Consider the following 21,254-nt stretch of genomic DNA (forward strand, 5'->3'; position numbering starts at 1 on the left):
GGGGCACACTTAGGAGGTGAGATTGACAGGTCTTGGAGGTGAACTGACCACACAGGGGAAGTAGAGGGTGGGTCAAACATGTCCATTTTTTTTTCCAGCAAAATTTCAAAGTTAACCATCTAAAGAATTTGCTGTTGTAGTGGCTTCTAAATACTGTAACAAATTACCACAAAGTAAGTTGACTGCAACCACAGATGTTATTCTGTCACAGTTCTGGAGGCCAGAAGTCCCAAATCAGGGTGTCTGCAGGGCCCTACTCCTATAAAACTGCAGTGGAAAGTCCCTTCTAGCTTTTTCAGCTTCTGGGGCTGCAGGTATTCCTTGGCTGCAGCTGCATAGCTCCCATTTCTGCCTTAGTCTTCACCTGGTTTTCTCTTCTTTTCCTAAGAAGAGAAATGTTTTCATAAGGACATTTGTCAATGGATATGAGCCCCATCCAGATAATCAGGATGAATTAATCTTGAGTTTCTTACAACTACATCTTCCAAGACTGTTTTCCAAATAAGGTCATATTCACAGGCTCCAGGGCTTAGTGTAGGGATACATCTTTTGGGGCCGTCTTTCATTCCACTATATACATCACGTAAATAGTCATTCACATGTCCCACTATAGGGGCTACCAGGCCTGACTGGTATGTACACATCATTGCCTCCCATATCATTTGAGCAGCACTTAAGGTTCTGTCTTTGGTTCTCTGATAACTTCAAGTAATTGCCATATCCAAGGGCACCATCATCCTTGTGAACTGTTGTGCTCCATAGCATCCTGTGCATATGGTCTTGGATGCAATCTATACTTTCAATTCCCTGGTGTTGAAGTCTTCTCTTTACTTATCTTTCTTGTTTGTGAGTCCCTTGAGGGAAGCAGTTGTTTGTTGTTCACCTTTGTATCCCCATGGCTAGCACTGGGCTTGGCAAAAGAGCAATGTATGGACTTCATTGAGGCACTTCATGTTTTATTGTAAGGCGTCCTGAAAAAAATTTTCTATTGTTTTTACTTTATCACAGTCAGCTATTTGATTAATTAAAAATTGCTGAATAGATTCTGTAGTTTTTTTCCCCCTAATCTGAGAGGCAGAGAGAGCAAGAGAGTGAGACAGAGAGATGAGGAGTTGGAGAGACAGAGAGAGAAAGGGAGAGGGAGGGAGGGAGGGAGGGAGGGAGATCTCCCTCCCTCCCTCATTGGTTCACTACACAAATACCTGCAACAGCTGGGGTTAGGCCAAGGCCAAAGTTGGGAGCCACGGACATAGTCTAGGTCTCCCATGTGGGTGACAGTAACTCAGTAACTTGAGCCAGTTACTGCTGCCTTCCAGGGTCTCCATTAGCAACAAGCTGGAGTAAGGAGCCAAAGCCAGAAACAGAACCCACATATTTCAGTGTGAGACGTGGGTGACTGAATTGGCATGTTAATCACTAGGCTGAATACCTGCCCTTGAAAATTGTTAATGGAGGTAAGAGGCAAAGAAAAATCATCACTTATTGTATAACTTTTATGTAGTTGTTGGTGATTTGAAGATGGGGTATTCTAGTTCTTATATTTTAATGAATCAGTCTGTTGGATAGACCTATCTGAGCAAATGAATTATAAATCAGTAGTAATTACTATAATAAAGGTATGAATGAAATGCTCTGGGGGCATAGAGCACAGAGCTACTATTTATTTTGTGAGTGGCAAGAGATGGCCTTAAAGAGGTAACATTTGAATTGGGTCTTAAAGGGTGAGCAAGAATTTTCCAGGTAAAAGGATCTTAAAGATAGGTAAAACCCATAGGTAATCATATTCTAATATGCATCTAAATAGCAATAATGAAAAGCAAAAATTCAGATGTGTTTCAAGGAAAATGATATTTTAACAGATGCATGAGCAAATAGGAAGTGATTAAATACTTTTGGTCAATAGATTGGCATTAAATGTACATGTAAGAAAAATAAAGGGGTCAGAAGCAACATGAGGACCTCCTCAGCAAGCAGTGGGTCTCTCTTTTTTTTAAAAAAAAGTTATGTTCAGATGTTTGGCATGATGATTCAAACAATGTTTGAGTCATCTCCATCCCATATCTAGTGCCTCGTCTATGACCTAGATCTTCTGCTTCTGATCCAGCTTCTTGGGAGGCATTAGATGCTAGTTCACATTCCTGTGTCCCTGCCACCTCTGTGGAAGACCAGGATTGAATTCTGTCCTTCCAGCTTTGGTCTGATCCAGCCCTGGCTGATTGAGGCATATGGGGCTTGAACCAGCAGATGGAAGAGCCCGTTCTTCCTGTCTCTGTTGCTCTGCCTTTCAAATAAATATAGATAAATAAAACTTTTTTAAAAACCGGGGTGTTTATACTCTTCAGATGTTAATTGGAAATGTGGTTTGAGTTTTCTCCATGAAAAGCTATAAATCTATATTGTAGTCATGGCTTTGCTCTTTTGGATTAATATATAATGTCCTTGAAAGCCCTCAAATGTGTTCTATCTTATTTTTTCTTAAGAAAAAAGAACACGCTTTAAAAAAGCTGCATGGTAGAGCTGGATTTAGCTCCTTTTAGCAAAGGTCACAGCATTTCCGAGTAGTAAACACTATTACCCAATCTTTCCAGTGTGTGGATGCTTGGCAGGCATGCCTCCATTTCTGGAATACATGATGAGAGCTCCAGCGGCATAGGACAGCTGTGGGGCTGTGAAGCCAGTGTGTGTCTGCGGAGAGGCAGATGCGTCCCCGTTTCCCTCAACCACAGCCAAGATAAGAATCAAGGCAAAAAGCTCCCTTTTGCTTAGGCAAGTTTAGAGTTTGGTCTACTGGTTTCAATTTGGTCTTAGAAACCAAATGGTAATAAGATATTTATTTGCGAAGCTGCGCTCAGGAATCTAGGATTACTTTCAGTTACAACTCAGCAGCACCTGGTTTCTATTCCTAGGCTATTTCCTCCTTCGAGGATAATATCAGAAATTAACATACTTGTATTTATAAAGCTTTATTCTTCAGGGAGTAGTCAACCTTTGGGAGAAGTCAGCTAATAAATTTCAGTGTCTCAGATTAGACTGTTGTATGTTTTATGACTTTGAAGATTACAGAAACTATTATGTCCTGAAAATATTAAATCATTTTGGCAAGGGTTCCCAGTAAGGAAGTACCAAGAAATAGCCAAATAACTCAGGTATTAGACATTCTGAGAAGTGTTTCCATCATTGCTGCAGAGCAGGACCCACACAGGAATGCCCACCCAGCTGTTAAACAAGTAAAGAATAAAGAGAAGTCACATTGTCAGTAGAGAATTACCATGCCTCAACTTTTCAAGGAAACCCTGATCATGTTAATACAAAGTCACTTGAAATGATCCCTATCTCTGGAAGTTAAAGTTTGGTGAATGACTTTCACTTGTGGTGTGGTAGAAAAATCACTGGACACTGATCCATAAAGATTCCTGTTTGAATGTTCTTATCACTTACCAGCTACCTGACCATCAGAAAGTTATTTGGCAGCTTGGATTTGTAATTTCCTTAATTATTAAATGAATATATAGTAAATATGGCTGACACTGTACTCTACCTTAAGAGTCATCATCCTAGTTCATGATATCATCTTTTACTTGAATCATCTTTCAATGCAACTGACTTCCAACTTTTGATTTGTCTCCACTTTGCGTCTACTATTTTATTTTCCATATAGCTGTTGGAATGATCTTTTGAAATTCCAGTTCAAGTTGTGCGATATTTTTAAACCTAAATCCTATTGGTATCCATTCCTATTTGCATAAAACTCAAATTCATTACCATGACCAAATGACAATGCATACCCTGACCCTTGCTCTCCTCTTTGGTCTCATGTCCTTAGTGTCCTCATTCACTGTACTCCAGCCCTCCAGACCTTCCTACCCTTTGACCAGACAAGCTTACTTTATCACAAGGCCTGCACACAACTGCTCAATCTCTGACAGGCCCTTCTTCCATTTCTGAGTGGTTGTTCCATTTACTCTTTCAACTCTCAGGCCAAATATTACCTGTCCAGAGAGATTATTCCTAACCATTATATCTACAGTAGCTTTCTCTACCACTTTCTAATAATAGTAGTAATTATCACAGTGTGAATTTGTTTTGTTAAATTATTTATTTTTTCAATCCCCTCCCCAATATATGGTAATCTATGTGAGGGTTGGTATCTGTCTATTCTTCTTACATGATGTTCCCAGAGTACAAAGCAACAATTGATAATCTAGCATGTATTAGGCATTCAATGAATATCTATTAGATGAATGGTGAATAAGTTTAAATGCAGTAACGCATATAGAAATCTTTAGTCCACAAAATGCTTAAATTTTCTCACTCTTGAGAACTCCTTGTTCTAGGATAAAGTCCTGGCCATTAGGAGTTAATAGCTAATGAATTCTTAATAAATGCTGAACAATATTCTAAGTGCTTTTAATGAATTAAATAATTTATAACCCTATGGGTCTATTATCAGTCTAATTATTAAGATTATAGAATGGAGGAATAGAAGAGTCAAATAACAGGGGAGAAAAACTAGTAAGTGATGAAACTAGGAATTAACTCCAGGAAATTTGGTCCCACACTGATGACCATCTGGCAAGCCTACTGGAAACCCCATTGTTAGCCTGCCAGTCAAATCTTCCAATAACCTGACAATAGCTATCTCTCCCAACCTCTTCTCTCACCATTTACTCATTCATGTGCATAGCCGTTCAACATATATTGACCATCTGCCTTATGCTAAGCACTGGCCTGAATCCTGGGATTAAATTGTTGAATGACTAAATTTCTTTCCTCAGTTCTTTTAGGCAGGAATGAATAAAAATGTAAACATTCTTATTTTACCAACATATTAAAACCTTTGATAAATTTGAGCAGGGGCTTGGCTTTATTTATCTTATGATCTATCTAAGATTTTTGTTTATGACAAATGATAGACTTCAATATTTATGAGGTGTTTTTCAGATACCTGATTTCTCCAAACACTGCCCCAGCTTTCAGAGTAACCAGAACTTGAGCATCATCTGAGCCTCCAAGGACTTGTACTTCTCCATGCTTGATGACATACATTTCCTTGCCAATTTCTCCCTATATGCCAAATACAAAGAAGAAATAGTAACCACTTTATTCTTGATAATTAACCCCCAAATTAAGAAATAAAAAAAATCTTCTAAAGGAGTAACTATAACAGAAGGCATCAAGGAACATCAATGTAAAAATAATTACCTTAAGACGTGAGCAGTTACACTCATGGGTTAGACATATGGTGTGAAAGAAAATGCTTAGAAAGAAGATACAGCCAACATCTGAGCACTGTTTGTGCTCTTACTGGACACATGAAGATATTTCCATCATCATGTTGCTCCAGTAGTGGGCAAAGACAGAAGATTAATTGGTGGTATGCATGATAAAACTTAGCTTTGATGACCATGTTGTACTCTGAAGAAAGTGCTTGATGTATCCAAAGAATGTGGGCTGCATCCATTAAGAGATCAATTTTATTCTTCTCCTTTGCCAGTGAAGTCTGCTTTTGGGAACTGGAGCATATGAAACCTTTAAACTATTGATCTTATTCCATATTGAGAGGAAGTATTAGTGCAGCAGGCTGTTCTATTCAGTTCTTTTTTTCCCCTTATTATTTTTAAAAAATATTTATTTATTTATTTATTTGAGAGGTAGCGTTACAGACAGTGAGAGGGAGAGACAGAGGGAAAGGTCTTCCTTCCATTGGTTCACTCCCCAATGACCACAACAGCCAGAGCTGCGCTGATCCAAAGTCAGGACCCAGGTGCTTCTTCCCAGTCTCCCATGCGGTTGCAGGGGCCCAACCACTTGGGCCATCTTCCACTGCTTTCCCAGGCCACAGTAGAGAGCTGGATTGGAAGAGGAGCAGCTGAGACTAGAACTGGCATCCATATGGTGGGTGGAGGATTAACCTACTGCACCACGGTGCTGGCCCCACCCTTATTATTTTTAGTTTGTATTACTATAAAAAGTCTACTCAGTTCTTTCTTAACTTTGGGGATTCTTAGAGCCAAGGAAATGACCCATATTGAAGCCCCAAGAATTAAACTTCTGGAATATTCACATAGTTTTATTAATGATGTTATTGTATATATCTGTGGCAGTGTGGCAGCATGTACCAGGCTGTCAACATTGTTTGATGTTAGTACAAAAATGTATGATGTATGCCTAATACCTAGTTTGGAATCTAAACAATGGCTGGTTATGTGGCTACATGATTAGTTCCATTTAAGATCTCTAGACTCCAGACTCTGATAGGCTTCCCAGGATGAAGGTAATTGGCTTACATATGCAAGTCCTGCTAGAAAGAAAAATACATCTATGTGACCTTACAGAAGCAGGCATGGGGAAGCCTGTGACTGATTTCTTTAGCCTTTCTCCACGTATAACTTTTACTTGTTATTCCTGTGTTATATCCTTTATTGTAGTAAATATTAAGCCACAAATATAACTTTATATTGAATTGTGTGAATCCTTAGTGCAAATCATCAAACTAGTAGGTGATCTTGAGATCCTTGGAATCCTTTCTTACTCAACTTCCAAAAAGACTAAATGTATCATACAAGAGACCTAGTTGGCACATAGATCATGAAAGGTTATACAATGTAAGTAGGCCACTTAGCATAATACTAGACAAGGTATCTGGATCACATTACTCACATGTTTGTATGATCAAGGTCTTGACCACCCTGAGCTATTGCTGTCATGTGAATGTATCCCCAAAATTTCATGTGTTGAAATCTTAATTCCCAAATTCATGTGTTAATGGTATCTGGAGGTCAACCCTTTGGGAGATACTTGGGTCCTGAGGGCTCTACCCTCACGAATAGATTAATCCAATCATGGGTTGGCAGGTTAATGGGTTATAGTGTTAATGGGTTGTCATAAGAGAGTGACTTTGCTATGAAAACAAACCCCAGAAAGCTTGCTCTATCTGGTGTTGTGAGGTCCTTCACCATGTTATGGCTGAAGAAGGCCCTCACCAGATGCTGAGCAGATGCCACCACCATGCACTAGGGCTTTGCAAGTCTCATACCATGAGCTAAATAGACCTCTATTCTTTAAAAGCTGCCCAGTCTGTGGTATTTAGTTATAGCAACAGAAAATGGACTAAGACAGCTATTTTAAGAAATAGCATCAAGGCCGGCACCGTGGCTCACTTGGCTAATCCTCCGCCTATGGCTCCAGTACCCTGGGTTCTAGTCCCGGTTGGGGCGCCAGATTCTGTCCTGGTTGCTCCTCTTCCAGTCCAGCTCTCTGCTGTGGCCCGGGAAGGCAGTGGAGGATGGCCCAAGTGCTTGGGCCCTGCACACACATGGGAGACCAGGAGGAAGCACCTGGCTCCTGGCTTAGGATCGGTGCAGCTCCAGCCGTAGCAGCCAATTGGGGGGGTGAACCAATGGACGGAAGACCTTTCTCTCTGTCTCTCTCTCTCACTAACTCTGCCTATCAAAAAAAAAAAAAAAAGAAAAAAAAGAAAAGAAATAGCATCAATGCAATAAATTTATTTACTTGGCTTAGGAGAGGACTGGTTTATTTGAGTTAAGAAAATAGCCTTGTTAATCATACTTTTGAAGGTTAGAATACACTAAAATCAACTAAAGATTAAACTGTATTGATTGCCATTTATGCTTTGAGTTGCCTGAGATAATGTCAACTGTGTTCCAGTGCTAAGCGCAGGCTTGATATATGGTGGACCCCCACTCACAAATGAGGAAAACATGATTTAACTGTTTTCTCAGAAGTTTTAAAATACCTCAATCTCTTTGGTTGTTTTCCTAAACATCAGGCATATTCTAATCATCAAGTTGAATTTAAAGATGTCAAATTCTAGTTAGTTCACATCTGGTAAATTAAAATCTCCTTTATCTTCCCATTTCCTTTATGATGAAGGTAGAGTAAGCACTATGTCTCCAATTTACAGTACAAACACCCCACAAACAAGTAAGACACAAATTGGTTCAGCTGACTAGGCTATCTGCCATGGCTTGGTAACTGAAAGCAAAGGGAAGCCTTGGACCCACAACTTTTTTTTATATATATATATTTATTTTATTTTTTTATATTAAGATTTTTTTAAACTTTTATTTAGTAAATATAAATTTCCAAAGTACAGTTTATGGATTACAATGGCTTTTTCTCCCCCATAACTCCCCTCCCACCCGCACCCCTCCCATCTCCCGCTCCCTCTTCCATTCCATTCACATCAAGATTCATTTTCTTTCTTTCTTTTTTATTTTATTTTATTTTATTTTATTTTTTGACAGGAAGAGTGGACAGTGAGAGAGAGAGACAGAGAAAGGTCTTCCTTTTGCCGTTGGTTCACCCTCCAATGGCTGCTGCGGCTGGCGTATTGCACTGATCTGAAGCCAGGAGCCAGGTGCTTCCTCCTGGTCTCCCATGTGGGTGCAGGGCCCAAGGACTTAGGCCATCCTCCACTGCACTCCTGGGCCACAGCAGAGAGCTGGACTGGAAGAGGAGCAACCAGGACAGAATCCGGCACCCCAACCAGGACTAGAACCCGGGGTGCCGGCGCCACAGACGGAGGATTAGCCTAGTGAGCCGCGGCGCCAGCCGAGATTCATTTTCAATTATCTTTATATACAGAAGATCAATTTAGTATATGTTAAGTAAAGATTTCTTCATCAGTTTGCAACCACACAGAACATAAAGTGTAAAATACTGTTTGAATACTAGTTATAGCATTACTTCACATTGAACAACACATTAAGAACAGAGATCCTACATGAGGAGTAAGTGCACAGTGACTTCTGTTGTTGACTTAACAAATTGACACTCTTGTTTATGGCGTCAGTAATCTCCCTAGGCTCTAGTCATGAGTTACCAAGGCTATGGAAGCCTCTTGAGTTCGCCGACTTCGATCTTATTTAGACAAGGTCATAGTCAAAGTGGAAGTTCTCTCCTCCCTTCAGAGAAAGGTACCTCCTTCTTTGATGGCCCGTTCTTTCTACTGGGATCTCACAGAGATCTTTCATTTAGTTGTGTTTTTTTTTTTTTTTGCCAGAGTGTCTTGGCTTTCCATGCCTGAAATACTCTCATGGGCTCTTCAGCCATGGACCCACAACTTCTAACAGAGCAAGGCAAGAAATATGTTTTATTTTTTGCATTGTTCAAGAATGTTAAGCATATATTTGTACTCAAGTATAGATCAAAGCAGAAATTCAATGTAGATGAATCTTATAGTTATTGACATAATATCAGTGCTCATAACAATATTTTGCCTTTGCACAGAACTTTTGAAATTCATAATGTCTAACATTTACACAGCTCTTTGTTTTAATTCCTGTATTTGTTCTGTCAGAACATGCTACTTTATAATTGCAAAGCATTTTGTAAATATTAATTTCAATTAATTCTTACAGAAATGGGGAAGGTGTTATTATTCTTATTTAAATAGTTTTTGTAGTAGAGGCTTAAAAAGTTAGGTGTCTCGAGCAAAGTTACAATGCTGGTAGGAGGCAGCAATAGAACTGCCAATGCTTATGTCACCTGACCCTATAATATACAAAGATAGATCATATACAATAATGACTCCAATGTCAAATCAATATATATGCTATGGAAGATTTGAAATATGAGACAGGGTCTCTGAAAATCAGTTTTCCAAGAGATACTTCAGGAAGTAATGAGGAAGAAAGAATCATATTCCTTATTCTTTGCATGAAGTAATACTCAAGGAACTGGAATGATTTTTCAAAGGCAGTATTACAACTGACTGGAGGTAGAAGTACATAATGGGTACTTAAATATAGTTCAGCACTTTTAATTATTTCTTAATGATCATTTCAATAATTTTCCAAGGAGATCTGGCATAATCAATGAACCAAAACTTCCACTATTTTGTGCATATTTCTAGGCTAATTTAAGCCTTTCCCGCAAGTTTAATTAGCATTCCAATGAGGTAGACATTCCTCAGTGAGTAAGGGCTGACAGCATGTGCAAAATAAGATCAGACCAACCTCTTTCTCTTGGTGTTTGTCCGGATTTGGAGAAAGCTGGAAATATAAGAGCTTCCTGGAGAGTGAGGTAACCCTTAGTGGGAAGGCGTTTCAACATTTCAGGGTTCATGTGTAGGAGGCTATTTGCAAGGCTACTTGGAGCACTGTGACTTTCAAAATGTACCCCAGCAAAAAGAGCAGAGTTACTCAACGTGTGGTTGTAGGGTCAACAGTGGCGTCATCATCCAGGAGCTTGTTTAGAGGCACAAATCCTCTGGTCTTGATGCAGGAACATTAATCAGAATATTAATCAGAATCTCTGGGAATGAGGTTTCGGAAATCTGTGTTCTAACAAGATCTCTAGGTGATTCCAACATTACCATGGAGCATCCTGAGGAAATCCCAGATATTCTTTGAAGCCATCTAAGATGCTCACCCAGTTGGTTTAAGAACCACCCTGAGTAGTAGGAAGGTCCGCAAATCTATTCCTAATCCTGTCATTTCTTCAAATATTTAGGTATGGTCGAATTGATCGTGTTTTCCCCTCTCCTTTCCTGCAACGTTTTTGTGGGAATGATAAACAAAAACTAAGCTAAACTCAGTTCCCTAAAATCTAGTCAAGTAACAGCCTTTCTTCTACTATCATGCTAGTTTCTTCTTAAAAATAAAAGCAAAGGAATGTGATCCCTTCTCTACTGTCTTTTCATTTCTGACCCTCCCTTATTTATTGCTTTTTTCCTTCATTTGTGCTCACTGATGTGATTTTGTTGTTCAGTGATGAATGTGACATGAAGAAGAAATTAGAAATGAGAAGGCAGCTTCTACTCTGCATTTCACACTTTGTTAAGCAAATTTGCACTGCTCAGGGGCATGAGTGCTAAAATTTCTATGATTTACCCTAATTTTCCATCCCTGCTCCTATTGGAACAATTTGAAAGGCCATTTGGTACAGTCAGGCAATGTCATTCCAATGCCCCACTGACTCAAAGATGTCTTTAAATTGTGTAGTGGCTTGTGTTTCCCATTTTGATGAAAATTATTTCATATTACCAATCTGTCTATTCTAACTTAGGCTAATTGGTGTGGGATTGTATGTTCTTGGTTTCTGCGACATCACCACCTTTCCTCCATTTTTCGCCTTTATCCCTGACAGCTCCCTCTCGGTTGCCCTCTCTGATTCTTCTGCCTTGACCTCCTCCATAAACACTGGTATTCTTCAAAGTTACAGCTGTGGCTCTATTTCTCTTACCTTTTCTTGAGCTTCTCTTGAAGTCAGCTTCCATTATATTCCAGTTTTCAAACACTTCCTTCCAGTTCCATTTTCTCTCATTAGGACAATTGTTACCTCTGCACCTGGTACCCGAGGTCTTGAATGACCTCATACACCATTTGACTTTATTTTCACCATTATCTCAGCCACTCAGTTCTATTCCTTGAATATGCCAAACTCAGTCTTGTCGCTTGGTGTGTGGCTCTAGCTCTTCATAAAAAATGCTTTCCTTTCCACTTTTTTTTTTTTTTTAAACTAAAGAACTATTTCTCTGTAGATTTTGGAAAGGTCATGTCTGACAACATGACAACCTCCCCCCTCTCCAACCTCAAATCTAAATTAAGTGCCTTTGCCACTACAAATTCTCCTCGTAACTTCTATTTCACCTTTAAAAATGTAGCACATTTTAGAGTTGTGTATTTATTCCATTTCATTTGTTTATTGCTTCTCTCTAACATGGAGCTACTGGCTGCATTTTAGAATCACACGGGAACTCAAAAAATACTGGTATGTGGGCTTTATCCAGACCAATTGAATCACTAGGGGTGGAGCATAGATTTCTATATTCAAGAGATTCTGATGTATACTGTAAAATTGAGTCTTAAGACAATAGTCTGTAAGCCCCTGGAGGTCAAAAACAACTCCCTCCCCCCGGCCCTCAGGACCCAGCACAGTGCCTGGCCTGTAACACTAAGGAATATTTGAGTTTTGTTAAATAAAAAATAATAAAATCACTAACATTTGTCTTATGCTTCATTCTCCCTGCATACACAGTTCTTTTCTCTCTGCCTTAGCTCATGCTAGTTCTTTTCACATTCCAGAGTACCTGTTTTCTTCTCTCACTTAGTTCCAATTCATTTTCCAAGATAGCTCAGACATGTTTTTCTTAAGGAGCACTTGCCAGTACACACAAAGGAGGCACAAATGCCTACTTTATGGCTTACAACAGTTCATGCTAACTAACTAACTAATGTTAACTAGCTGTTAACAGGTTATTTTGGAAAGAAATAAGAAAACTCCTCATCCTCACTTGCTTGTGACCTCCTAAGGTCTTGGATCATCTCCCATTTCTTTGAACTGCTCACCTTTCTCTATTTTTTATTTTCACTATTGACTTCACTATTTATTTAATCTCCTAAAATATAAGACTTAGGGTCATCATTCCTTCTTTCCGTTTATATGTGAGTGACCAGAGATGTGCAAAAATTATTTATCCAAGGGGATGTTCATTTTAGTTTTCTTCATACTAACATTCAGAAATTGATTATATCTATGGAATGGAATATTACACAACTTAAAATCAAGTTGTATGGAACTGGTGCTGTGGTGTAGTGGGCTGAGGTTCCACCTGCAGCAATGGCATCCTGTGTAGGCAATGGTTTGTGTCCCACCTGCTTGTCTTCTGACCCAGCTCTCTGCTGGTAGCCTGAGAAAGCAGTGGAAGATAACCCAAGTGCTTGGGCACCTGCACAATAAGGGAGACCTAGAAAAAGCTCCTGTCTCCAGGCTTCGGATTGGCCCGGCCCTGGCCACTGCTGCCATTTGCGTTGTGGACTAAAGGATGGAGGATCTTTCTCTCTGTCTTTCCCTCTCTCTGTCTGTGACTCTACCTCTCAAATAGATACAATCTTTTAAAAAAAAGTTAGGTTCTAGATTACTTGATGAAATGTAAAATGTTCATATGATATAATGTTATATGACAAAATAAGTCTCAAAGCATATGTTGGGTATGATGTTAATTTTATTAAATAAGCTTTATCATTCTATCAATCAATCTGTATGAAAAGATAGGTTATTTCTGTATGGTTAAATATTTGTGTTTTATGTGTTTTTCCATTTTAAAAACAATGGAAATATATTGTCCTTACAGTCATAAAATACATACAAGCTTTTAAAAATGTGGCATCAATTATCCACTAACTGGGTAAGCAAAGTGGAGGTTACTGATAGTTTGCTAATGATCCACAAAAGGGTGCAAACTGATGAAATCTTTACTTAATATATACTAAATTGATCTTCTGTATATAAAGATAATTGAAAATGAATCTTGATGTGAATGGAATGGGAGAGGGAGCAGGAGATGGGAGGATTGTGGGTGGGAGGGAAGTTATGGGGGGGGAGCCATTGTAATCCATAAACTGTACTTTGGAAATTTATATTTACTAAATAAAAAAAATGATCCACAAAAGGCAGAATCACTTACCACTTCAGAAACTTTTCCCTCTACTTTAAATGTTTGGAATAATGAGGTGTAATGATTGATAATTTATATGTATATAAAGCAGCTTTTCAGTCCATGCATACTTCTATAATATATGTAATAAAATCTGTGCTGTCTTGTTTCAATTTGGACTCTGAGAGCACATTATTGTTTTATAAAACTGTATACTGTATATCAGTTATTCCATACTATGGACAAATTTTATTTCAGCTATACTCTTGACCCATGTTTGAACTAATTAAATGCATTTGAAAACAGCTTGCACTCACCTTTTTGCAGACAAAATCACCAGGTAAATAGATGGTAGATTTTAATCTTAGCAACATGTCATACAGCATCTGTGTGTCACAACCCTATAGAAAGAGAAAAATATTTCTTATGGCTAAATACTAATATTCCAAATGAATTAAAAATTCACTAGAGATAAATACTAATAGATGTTGTCTATATCAACAATAAAATATTGACCGTCGATGTGAGCTCATCTTCACTCAAAACTTAGAAAAGAACTATCTATAACATAGGTATAACAAGGGTTTCGATCTTGATCTGGTTGATTTGGGTGTGAATCCTGTCTTTACCACCTACTGTTATATGTATCCTCATATACTCTCAGTTTCCTGATATATAAAATGGAGCTAAAAAACTGATGCTTATCTGAGGGAAAAACAAATAAACAAATTGGTAATTATAAGTAAAACTTCACATAGTGCTTAATCAACACAGCTACTAATGACTATTATAGTATACTACTTATAAATAATTACTAGTATATAAAGAACAACAGAGATCAAAGTGTCTGCTAAATTTTGTTCTTTCTTCTAGCATCTTTCATTTCATCATTAGATATTTAACTTTGAAAGCTCATGTGTCTTTCTTCCTCAACTCAATCATCATCTTTCCTTTAAGCAAAGAAAATGTACACAGACAGAAGGCAGTATCTGTTGAGTGAATAAATTCCTATCTACTTTAATAGTGTAGGAAACACATTTTACTTGTTAGAATAAATTTCTAAATTTCAATTTTGTCTAAATCATTATAATTTTCTGTATTATGAGCTAAAAATATCTATAGATGTTTCAAAAACCTCATGCTTTACATAGTGGTTTTAAGTTTTCTCTTTTACCAAATACTTTCATTTTTTTCCTGTGAAAGCAGCTAACATGCCACAGCTCCCGTTTTGTGGTGGTCCTGCCCACCCCTTAGGGGAATTATGCTTTGGCAGAGAGCTCATCAAAAAGTTAACAGCAGAGGATGTAGGATGAGAAGCAAAGAGGCTGACCCCAATGTGTGGATTGGATAATAATTCCTTTAGCAATCACCAGTTCCATGAAATGGTTTCAGTAGCAGACACTTGACCTAGATCCATGTGAAATTTAGACCTCAGGGTTACTTGACTAGTGAGAAAAATTAATAGTTCATGATTGCAGTATCTTCAAGTAGCCATTGGTGAGAAACATTCAGATGAACTTGGTGTTAGAATTTTAAAAATTGATTGGAAAAGATACAACTTTTGGTTTTCTAGAATAGAAAAAGGGCAAAGGCAGGAAGGACAGTTTCTTAATGCAGTCCGACAAATATTGATGAGAAGCTTTTATTAGTAAGATTATGTATGGTGATCCTGAAGGAATTAAAGATGAAAATAAGTCCAGGTGGGAGAAGGTTATAAGTAAATAGAAAAGCTGAGACGACAGGTAGAAGATACTCATGCTATTCCATATAAATGGTTATGCGAATTGTAAGAGGGAGGGATAACCTTTGCTTGGGAGTAGGCTGGAACAGGGAGAAAGATCAAGAGAGCACTTTTAGGATGAGTATGATTTGTATTTGTAGATTCCCAGGGCCTTGTAGGCAGAGAAATACGTATTCTTTCTTGCATTATTATGTAATTGCTTGGCATAAATTACATAATTTTCATTTATATTTGTTTTAGTCTTCTCATTTCTTACAGGTTTTCATATTTGCTAAAGCAAATCACAAACATATTTTTTCCCTAAAAAGTGTATGTTTTGTTTTCAGTAAAATTTGTCTAAATAAATAGATCCTGTGTCCAATTTCTTTAGATGCTCTCATCATTGCAGAATAAGTTCATTTTAGAAATTGGCATTCTCAGGCCGGCATTGTGGCACAGCAGGTTGAAGCCCTGGCCTGAAGCGCCAGCATCCCATATGGGTGCTGGTTCTAGTCCAGGATGCTCCACTTCCGATCCAGCTCTCTGCTATGGCCTGGAAAGCAGTAGAAGATGGCCCAAGTTCTGCACCCGTGTGGGAGACCTGGAAGAAACTGGCTTCAGATCGGCACAGCTCCAGTTGTTGAGGCCATCTGGGGAGTGAACCAACGGATGGAAGACCTCTCTCTCTGTCTCTACCTCTCTCTGTAACTCTGTCTTTCAAATAAATAATAAAATAAGACTTTAAAAAAAAAAGAAATTGGCATTCTCATAATTTAAAAACCCATTTAGGAAAAAAAATAAACACGAACTTTGAATTGATATGTGGATCTTTTCTCTAAGTTGTGGCTTTGTTGTTTTAAGAAAATCTGTTAGGAATATGCTTTGAAATTCTTGAACATATACTGCTGATCCATAATAGCAATGCAGATTGCATCCAGGACCCCCTTAGACACCAAAATCTGTAGACACTCAAGTCTTTTCTCTTTACTGATGCAATATTTCATATAACCTATGCAGTCCTCCTGTACAACACAGTCATCTCTAGATTACTTGTAATATTTACTATAATATAAAAGCTATGCAAATAGTTGTTATATTGTATAGGGAATAATGATAAGAAGAGTCTGTACTTGTTCAGTTCAGACTCAATTTTTTTTTTTTTTTTTGATAGGCAGAGTGGATAGTGAGAGAGAGAGACAGAGAGAGAAAGGTCTTCCTTTTCACCCTCCAATGGCCGCCACGGCTGGCGTGCTGCAGCCAGCGCACTGCGCTGATCCGAAGGCAGGAGCCAGGTACTTGTCCTGGTCTCCCATGGGGTGCATGGCCCAAGCACTTGGGCCATCCTCCACTGCCTTCCCGGGTCACAGCAGAGAGCTGGCCGGGAAGAGGGGCAACCGGGAAAGAATCCGGTGCCCTGACCGGGACTAGCACTAGGATTAGCCTATTGAGCCGCAGCGCCGGCCCAGACTCAATTTAAAAAAAATTTTCTACCCATGGTTGGTTGAATTCATGGTTGGATGAATCTATGGATGTCCACGGATATGGAAGGCTGACTGTACATATCTGGATTATTATTGCAATGAAGCCCTCAATCATTCATATCTGTGGAGAATATTTATATTGTAAATGATCAGAAGTAGATTTTTAAAAACTACTTATCTTCACTTTCATATGCACAATTTGAGTTTTGGCATTAATTTTTACAATCAATTATAATTTATATATCAGAAATAAAGTTTGTATTTCTTGAACAGTTCCTTTTGAAATGCACTTTGAAAATTTCTGAATGTATTGTATTCATAGAAATTACTAGTAATTTAACTATAGCTTCTCTTTGCAGTATTATAATTATCTATCATCTATATATGTATATATGCATCTAACTTCACATACAAAAATTTATTATACATGTAGGGAATTCATGTAATTTTATGTTACCTTGGTATTCATATATGTTTAACTTCCTCATATCAGAAGCAAGGCTTAGTCACCCTTGACATAATTTCTCGGTTTCCCCCCAGTTCCTCTCCATGATGAATCTACCTGTCTGCCTTACACAACCCCTTCCTGCTGGCTGCCTCCCTTCTTGACACCCCCTGCTGACACAACCTACATAGACTGTGCTGATGTGCCATGGTGATCTCCCAGTCCCGTGTGACTCCATGAACTTGTGCCCACTGACTGCAAACTCTTCAGTGAGAAAACTCCATGGGAAACCTGCATAGGTAGCAGCCTGAACCCCAGTAAGGGCTTTGGTCCGTGAATCCATCACTGTTGCTCTTTTCTATCCTCTGCCTGTTGGTGAAGCCTGGGTGTCCTGAAAGCCTTCCCCTTCCTGTTGGCTTGGTGAGAGGTGCTGCTGTTTCTCTAGGATCTAGAACCATCAAACTGCCTCTGTTATTCCATTTCTTTTGTTGTGCTAACTTTCTCTGTGTCTCTTCTGACCAACACATCCACACTGACCTTTTTTAAGTCAGGTTTCTGGAGAGTAGCTACCTTGGTAGGAATAAACTGGACACAGATCAGGCAGGAGACACAAGGCATCTGTCTGCTAGTATAAACAAGTTTCTTGTGAAAAGGTCTAACTTTGTGTCACATACCTAGGCATTAGGTTGTCTGCTGTGTTGAAGAAGTATCCCATACTATAGATATCTACAGCTCACCCTCTGCTACCCCACTGGGGCACAGCAAAAGTTTATAGTCACTCTGCAGAGAGACTCCAAGACCAAATTGGAAGAAATCACAAGTGTGTCTTGGGTCATTTTCAATACAAAAAATTAGAAACAATATCAATCTGTGGCTAGGTGAAGTTTTGCATATTTGTAGGTTGGAATAGAATAGAGGGCTTTAAATAAACTCTCTGGTGTGTGTGTGTGTGTGTGTGTGTGAGATTAAACTCGACCAATAATGTGACCTGAACAAAAGCAAAATAAGGAGCATATTCAATATGATTACAACTATGAAAAACTACACAAAATAATGCCTAGAAGTAAAATGAAATTTTAAAAAGGAAAATTGGAAGGCTATCCTCAAAAATCATCTTAGTAGTCACATCCGAGGATGGAGGAAGAAGAATGGAGTTGAGAGGAGAGTTGGTGAAACCTCAACTTCAATTTCTATTAATTAAAAAAAATTGTTTTTTTTTTACAGGCAGAGTGGACAGTGAGAGAGAGAGAGAGAGAGAGAGAGAAAGGTCTTCCTTTTGCCGTTGGTTCACCCTCCAATGGCCGCCGCGGCTGGCGCGCTGTGGCCGGCGCACTGGGCCTATCTGAAGGCAGGAGCCAGGAGCCAGGTGCTTCTCCTGGTCTCCCATGCGTGTGCAGGGCCCAAGCATTTGGCCCATCCTCCACTGCACTCCCAGGCCACAGAGGAGAGCTGGCCTGGAAGAGGGGCAACCGGGACAGAATCCGGCGCCCCGACCGGGACTAGAACCCGGTGTGCCAGCACCGCTAGGCGGAGGACTAGCCTAGTGAGCTGCGGCGCCGGCCTTAAATTTTAATAGAAGTAAAATTTTTCCCTTTTGTGGAGAACCACATTTTATCTTTCCTCTTCCTTTAGGTGAGCTGGTTCACTGGCAGAAAACACTAATCAAGAACACCAAATCAATGGGATGAGTTAGACCAACCTAGGAGATAAACCCTAAAAAAGATAAGAAAACAATTAGTGGTCTTCGCAGTAGGAATGCACTCCTGCATGAGCATCAATAACTTGCACACATCACTTGGGTTTCTTCAGAGAAACACTCGATCCATTGTAACATGAATTTTTATTAATGTACTTGGATGGAACATGAATTCGGTCATGCAAACTGAGCATGGAAGCTATATTTAACAAAACCTAGAATATAAACATCACCGATTAAATGATTCTTTCCTAACAATTGCTTTATGGAGTGGTGCCACTGGCTTAGGGGTAGCTATGATTTAGAAACTAAATCCTTCTTATCTGGATTTAGGCTTAGTGAAATGAAGTTTGCATTATGAAGTTGTTATTTTATGCTGTGTTTGAAAACTTTATATTTTACTTTTTCCCCAGAAATGATTATTATCTTGACTATACTTTGTTCCATTATTGTATGATTAAAAAGACTTAGATCCTGGGGCAAGCTTTTTTCTTTTTCCTTTTTTAACTCAGCTTCATTTCTTTTAAAATTAGGAAATTTTCTGATTTACAGAAAATCAGAACATAGCTTTTGTTTCAGAAATGTCCCTTTTTCTACAGAATTAAAGTGCCTGTGTAAGCATAAATGATAGCATTATACTAGTACATAATACTTGTATCACATTTTACTATTTTATTATGCTTATCTGTTTAATTATTCCTACCTTCTGGTGATGCCAAGCCTTCATGACTATCTAGTTGTCACATCTGCTTTTAGATGCAGAAATGAAGTCTCAGGAAGTTTGTTGACTTTCCGTAATGTCACATATTCAGCAGGTGTCGGAGAAAGGGTATTGCCAGAGTAGTTTTTAACCTACACTCTGAGTAATTTGAGATCAAAATATGTGCACTATTTATTACTGTTTCCCCATTGTCTCATGAGGACATGGGACATGCAAGACACTAAATAAATATGGGCTGATGTATAGAATGAAGCTGATGGAAGTTATTCTATTTTGGACAATAGGGAAATTCAGGGTTGAATAAAAATTGTGTGTTATAGATTTAGGTAAGTATTCTAGACAGCCGAATGGAGTTGAAGGAAATCCTATTTCTATTCAAAACATAACCTATTGGTAAGATGGTTCTCCCTGTACCAAGGAAATTATTTTTTAAATAATGGCTAGCTCTGAATACAATATAAAGGTCGAAAAATTTATCTCTGGAAGGGCTACTTTTACTGTCCTGTAGCATTTATTCATTTCTAGGCTCATTTCTACTTTTTTTTGAAACAGAATTTAGGATATTATCAGTAATTTATAACTTACTATGAATTTAAATTTATGAATTTAAATTACCCTCAAGTAAAGTATAAACAATGGCCTTCAGGGGTTTTTCTAAGATGGTCTTATTTATTGTGAAAGGAAATGTTTTGTTCTATCTTAAACTCCAATCCCATTGGACAGGCAAGTGACGGGTGATACGAGTAGGGCAGGGGATTCTGAATTCAGTTGCCCATGTGTCTGACTGACAGGCTACTAACTGATAGCTTATTGGAAGCAGCAAAATCAAATGTGATAAATAATTTGCAATGGGCTATGATGCCATCATGTATTAATATTGAGTTCTAAGTGAAATCAGACAGAACCCTATACTCAATAATTGCAATCACTATTAAAAGTCATCTCCATCAAGCTTTTCTTGAGAACTGACAATCATTCAATTCTTCCAGGAGCATCAATGTCGCACAGTCAAGGTGGGAAGTCATTAATTGCCTGGGTGGCAAGGGTTGTCTAGTTCATTTTCTTATGATCAGGCAGGACCACATGAATCACCTGCTTTTACCTGCGTAGAAACTCCCATGTGATTGCATCAGTTTTATTTCTCAGTTAATAACAATAAGAATCAGTTCATATATGCCTGTACTGGTATAAGTACTTCATATAGTCTGAGTCATAACCAAATTTCTTTAGTTTCCCCAGCCAATTGTGGGCTGCTGAGAGCAGAAGCAGTTGGGGTATAGTAACTGAGGATTTCCCCCAATACCAGGCCCAATGCCTTAGACAAAACCTGAGTGGGTAGTTGAATGGGTTCATCTAGGTTACAAACTCACTGCCTAAATTGCTTTAGAAAGTCCAGCAACAATATTTCATTATTGACACTATCTTGGCAAAAATGAAACATAGCTCATCATGGCACTCTGATTTCAGGCTCAGCAGAGTGAATCATATGTCTGGATATGATGCCACTGGTGGGGTTCCATGTGTGAACTCCGGGAATCATGTAGCCAGTCACATTCTATTCGTGACTCAGTTTGTCACTCACAAGCAAACTGTGTCCTCCTCATCTCCCCTACCTCATCTTTCTTCCCGTATAGCCCTCCCAGGCTGTTTGCCACAGAATCACAAATGGGTCACGGGTCCCTATAAAGTGTCCTGTTTGAAATGGGTTCTGAGTTTTTACCAGAGCAGCAAACAACGAGACATGTTGTATTTTCCGTGACAGACAAGCAATACCTACATTCCCATTTTG

General features: G+C 38.7%; 1 protein-coding gene across 1 annotated transcript in view; it reads right to left on the reverse strand.

Annotated features, from left to right (window-relative positions):
- Nucleotides 1–21,254, reverse strand: part of CNGB3 (cyclic nucleotide gated channel subunit beta 3) — a 164,843-nt gene that overhangs the window by 15,930 nt on the left and 127,659 nt on the right. The window contains exons 14-15 of the mRNA XM_002710676.6: nt 13,720–13,803; nt 4,946–5,064 (exon numbers count right to left, since the gene is read on the reverse strand). Coding sequence (XP_002710722.4) covers nt 4,946–5,064; nt 13,720–13,803 — 203 coding nt within the window. The remainder of the gene's footprint in view (nt 1–4,945; nt 5,065–13,719; nt 13,804–21,254) is intronic.

This window comes from Oryctolagus cuniculus, chromosome 6 (genome assembly GCF_051225735.1).
Source record: "Oryctolagus cuniculus isolate XC-2025 breed Fujian yellow rabbit chromosome 6, ASM5122573v1, whole genome shotgun sequence".
NCBI classification, from domain to species: Eukaryota; Metazoa; Chordata; class Mammalia; order Lagomorpha; family Leporidae; genus Oryctolagus; species Oryctolagus cuniculus.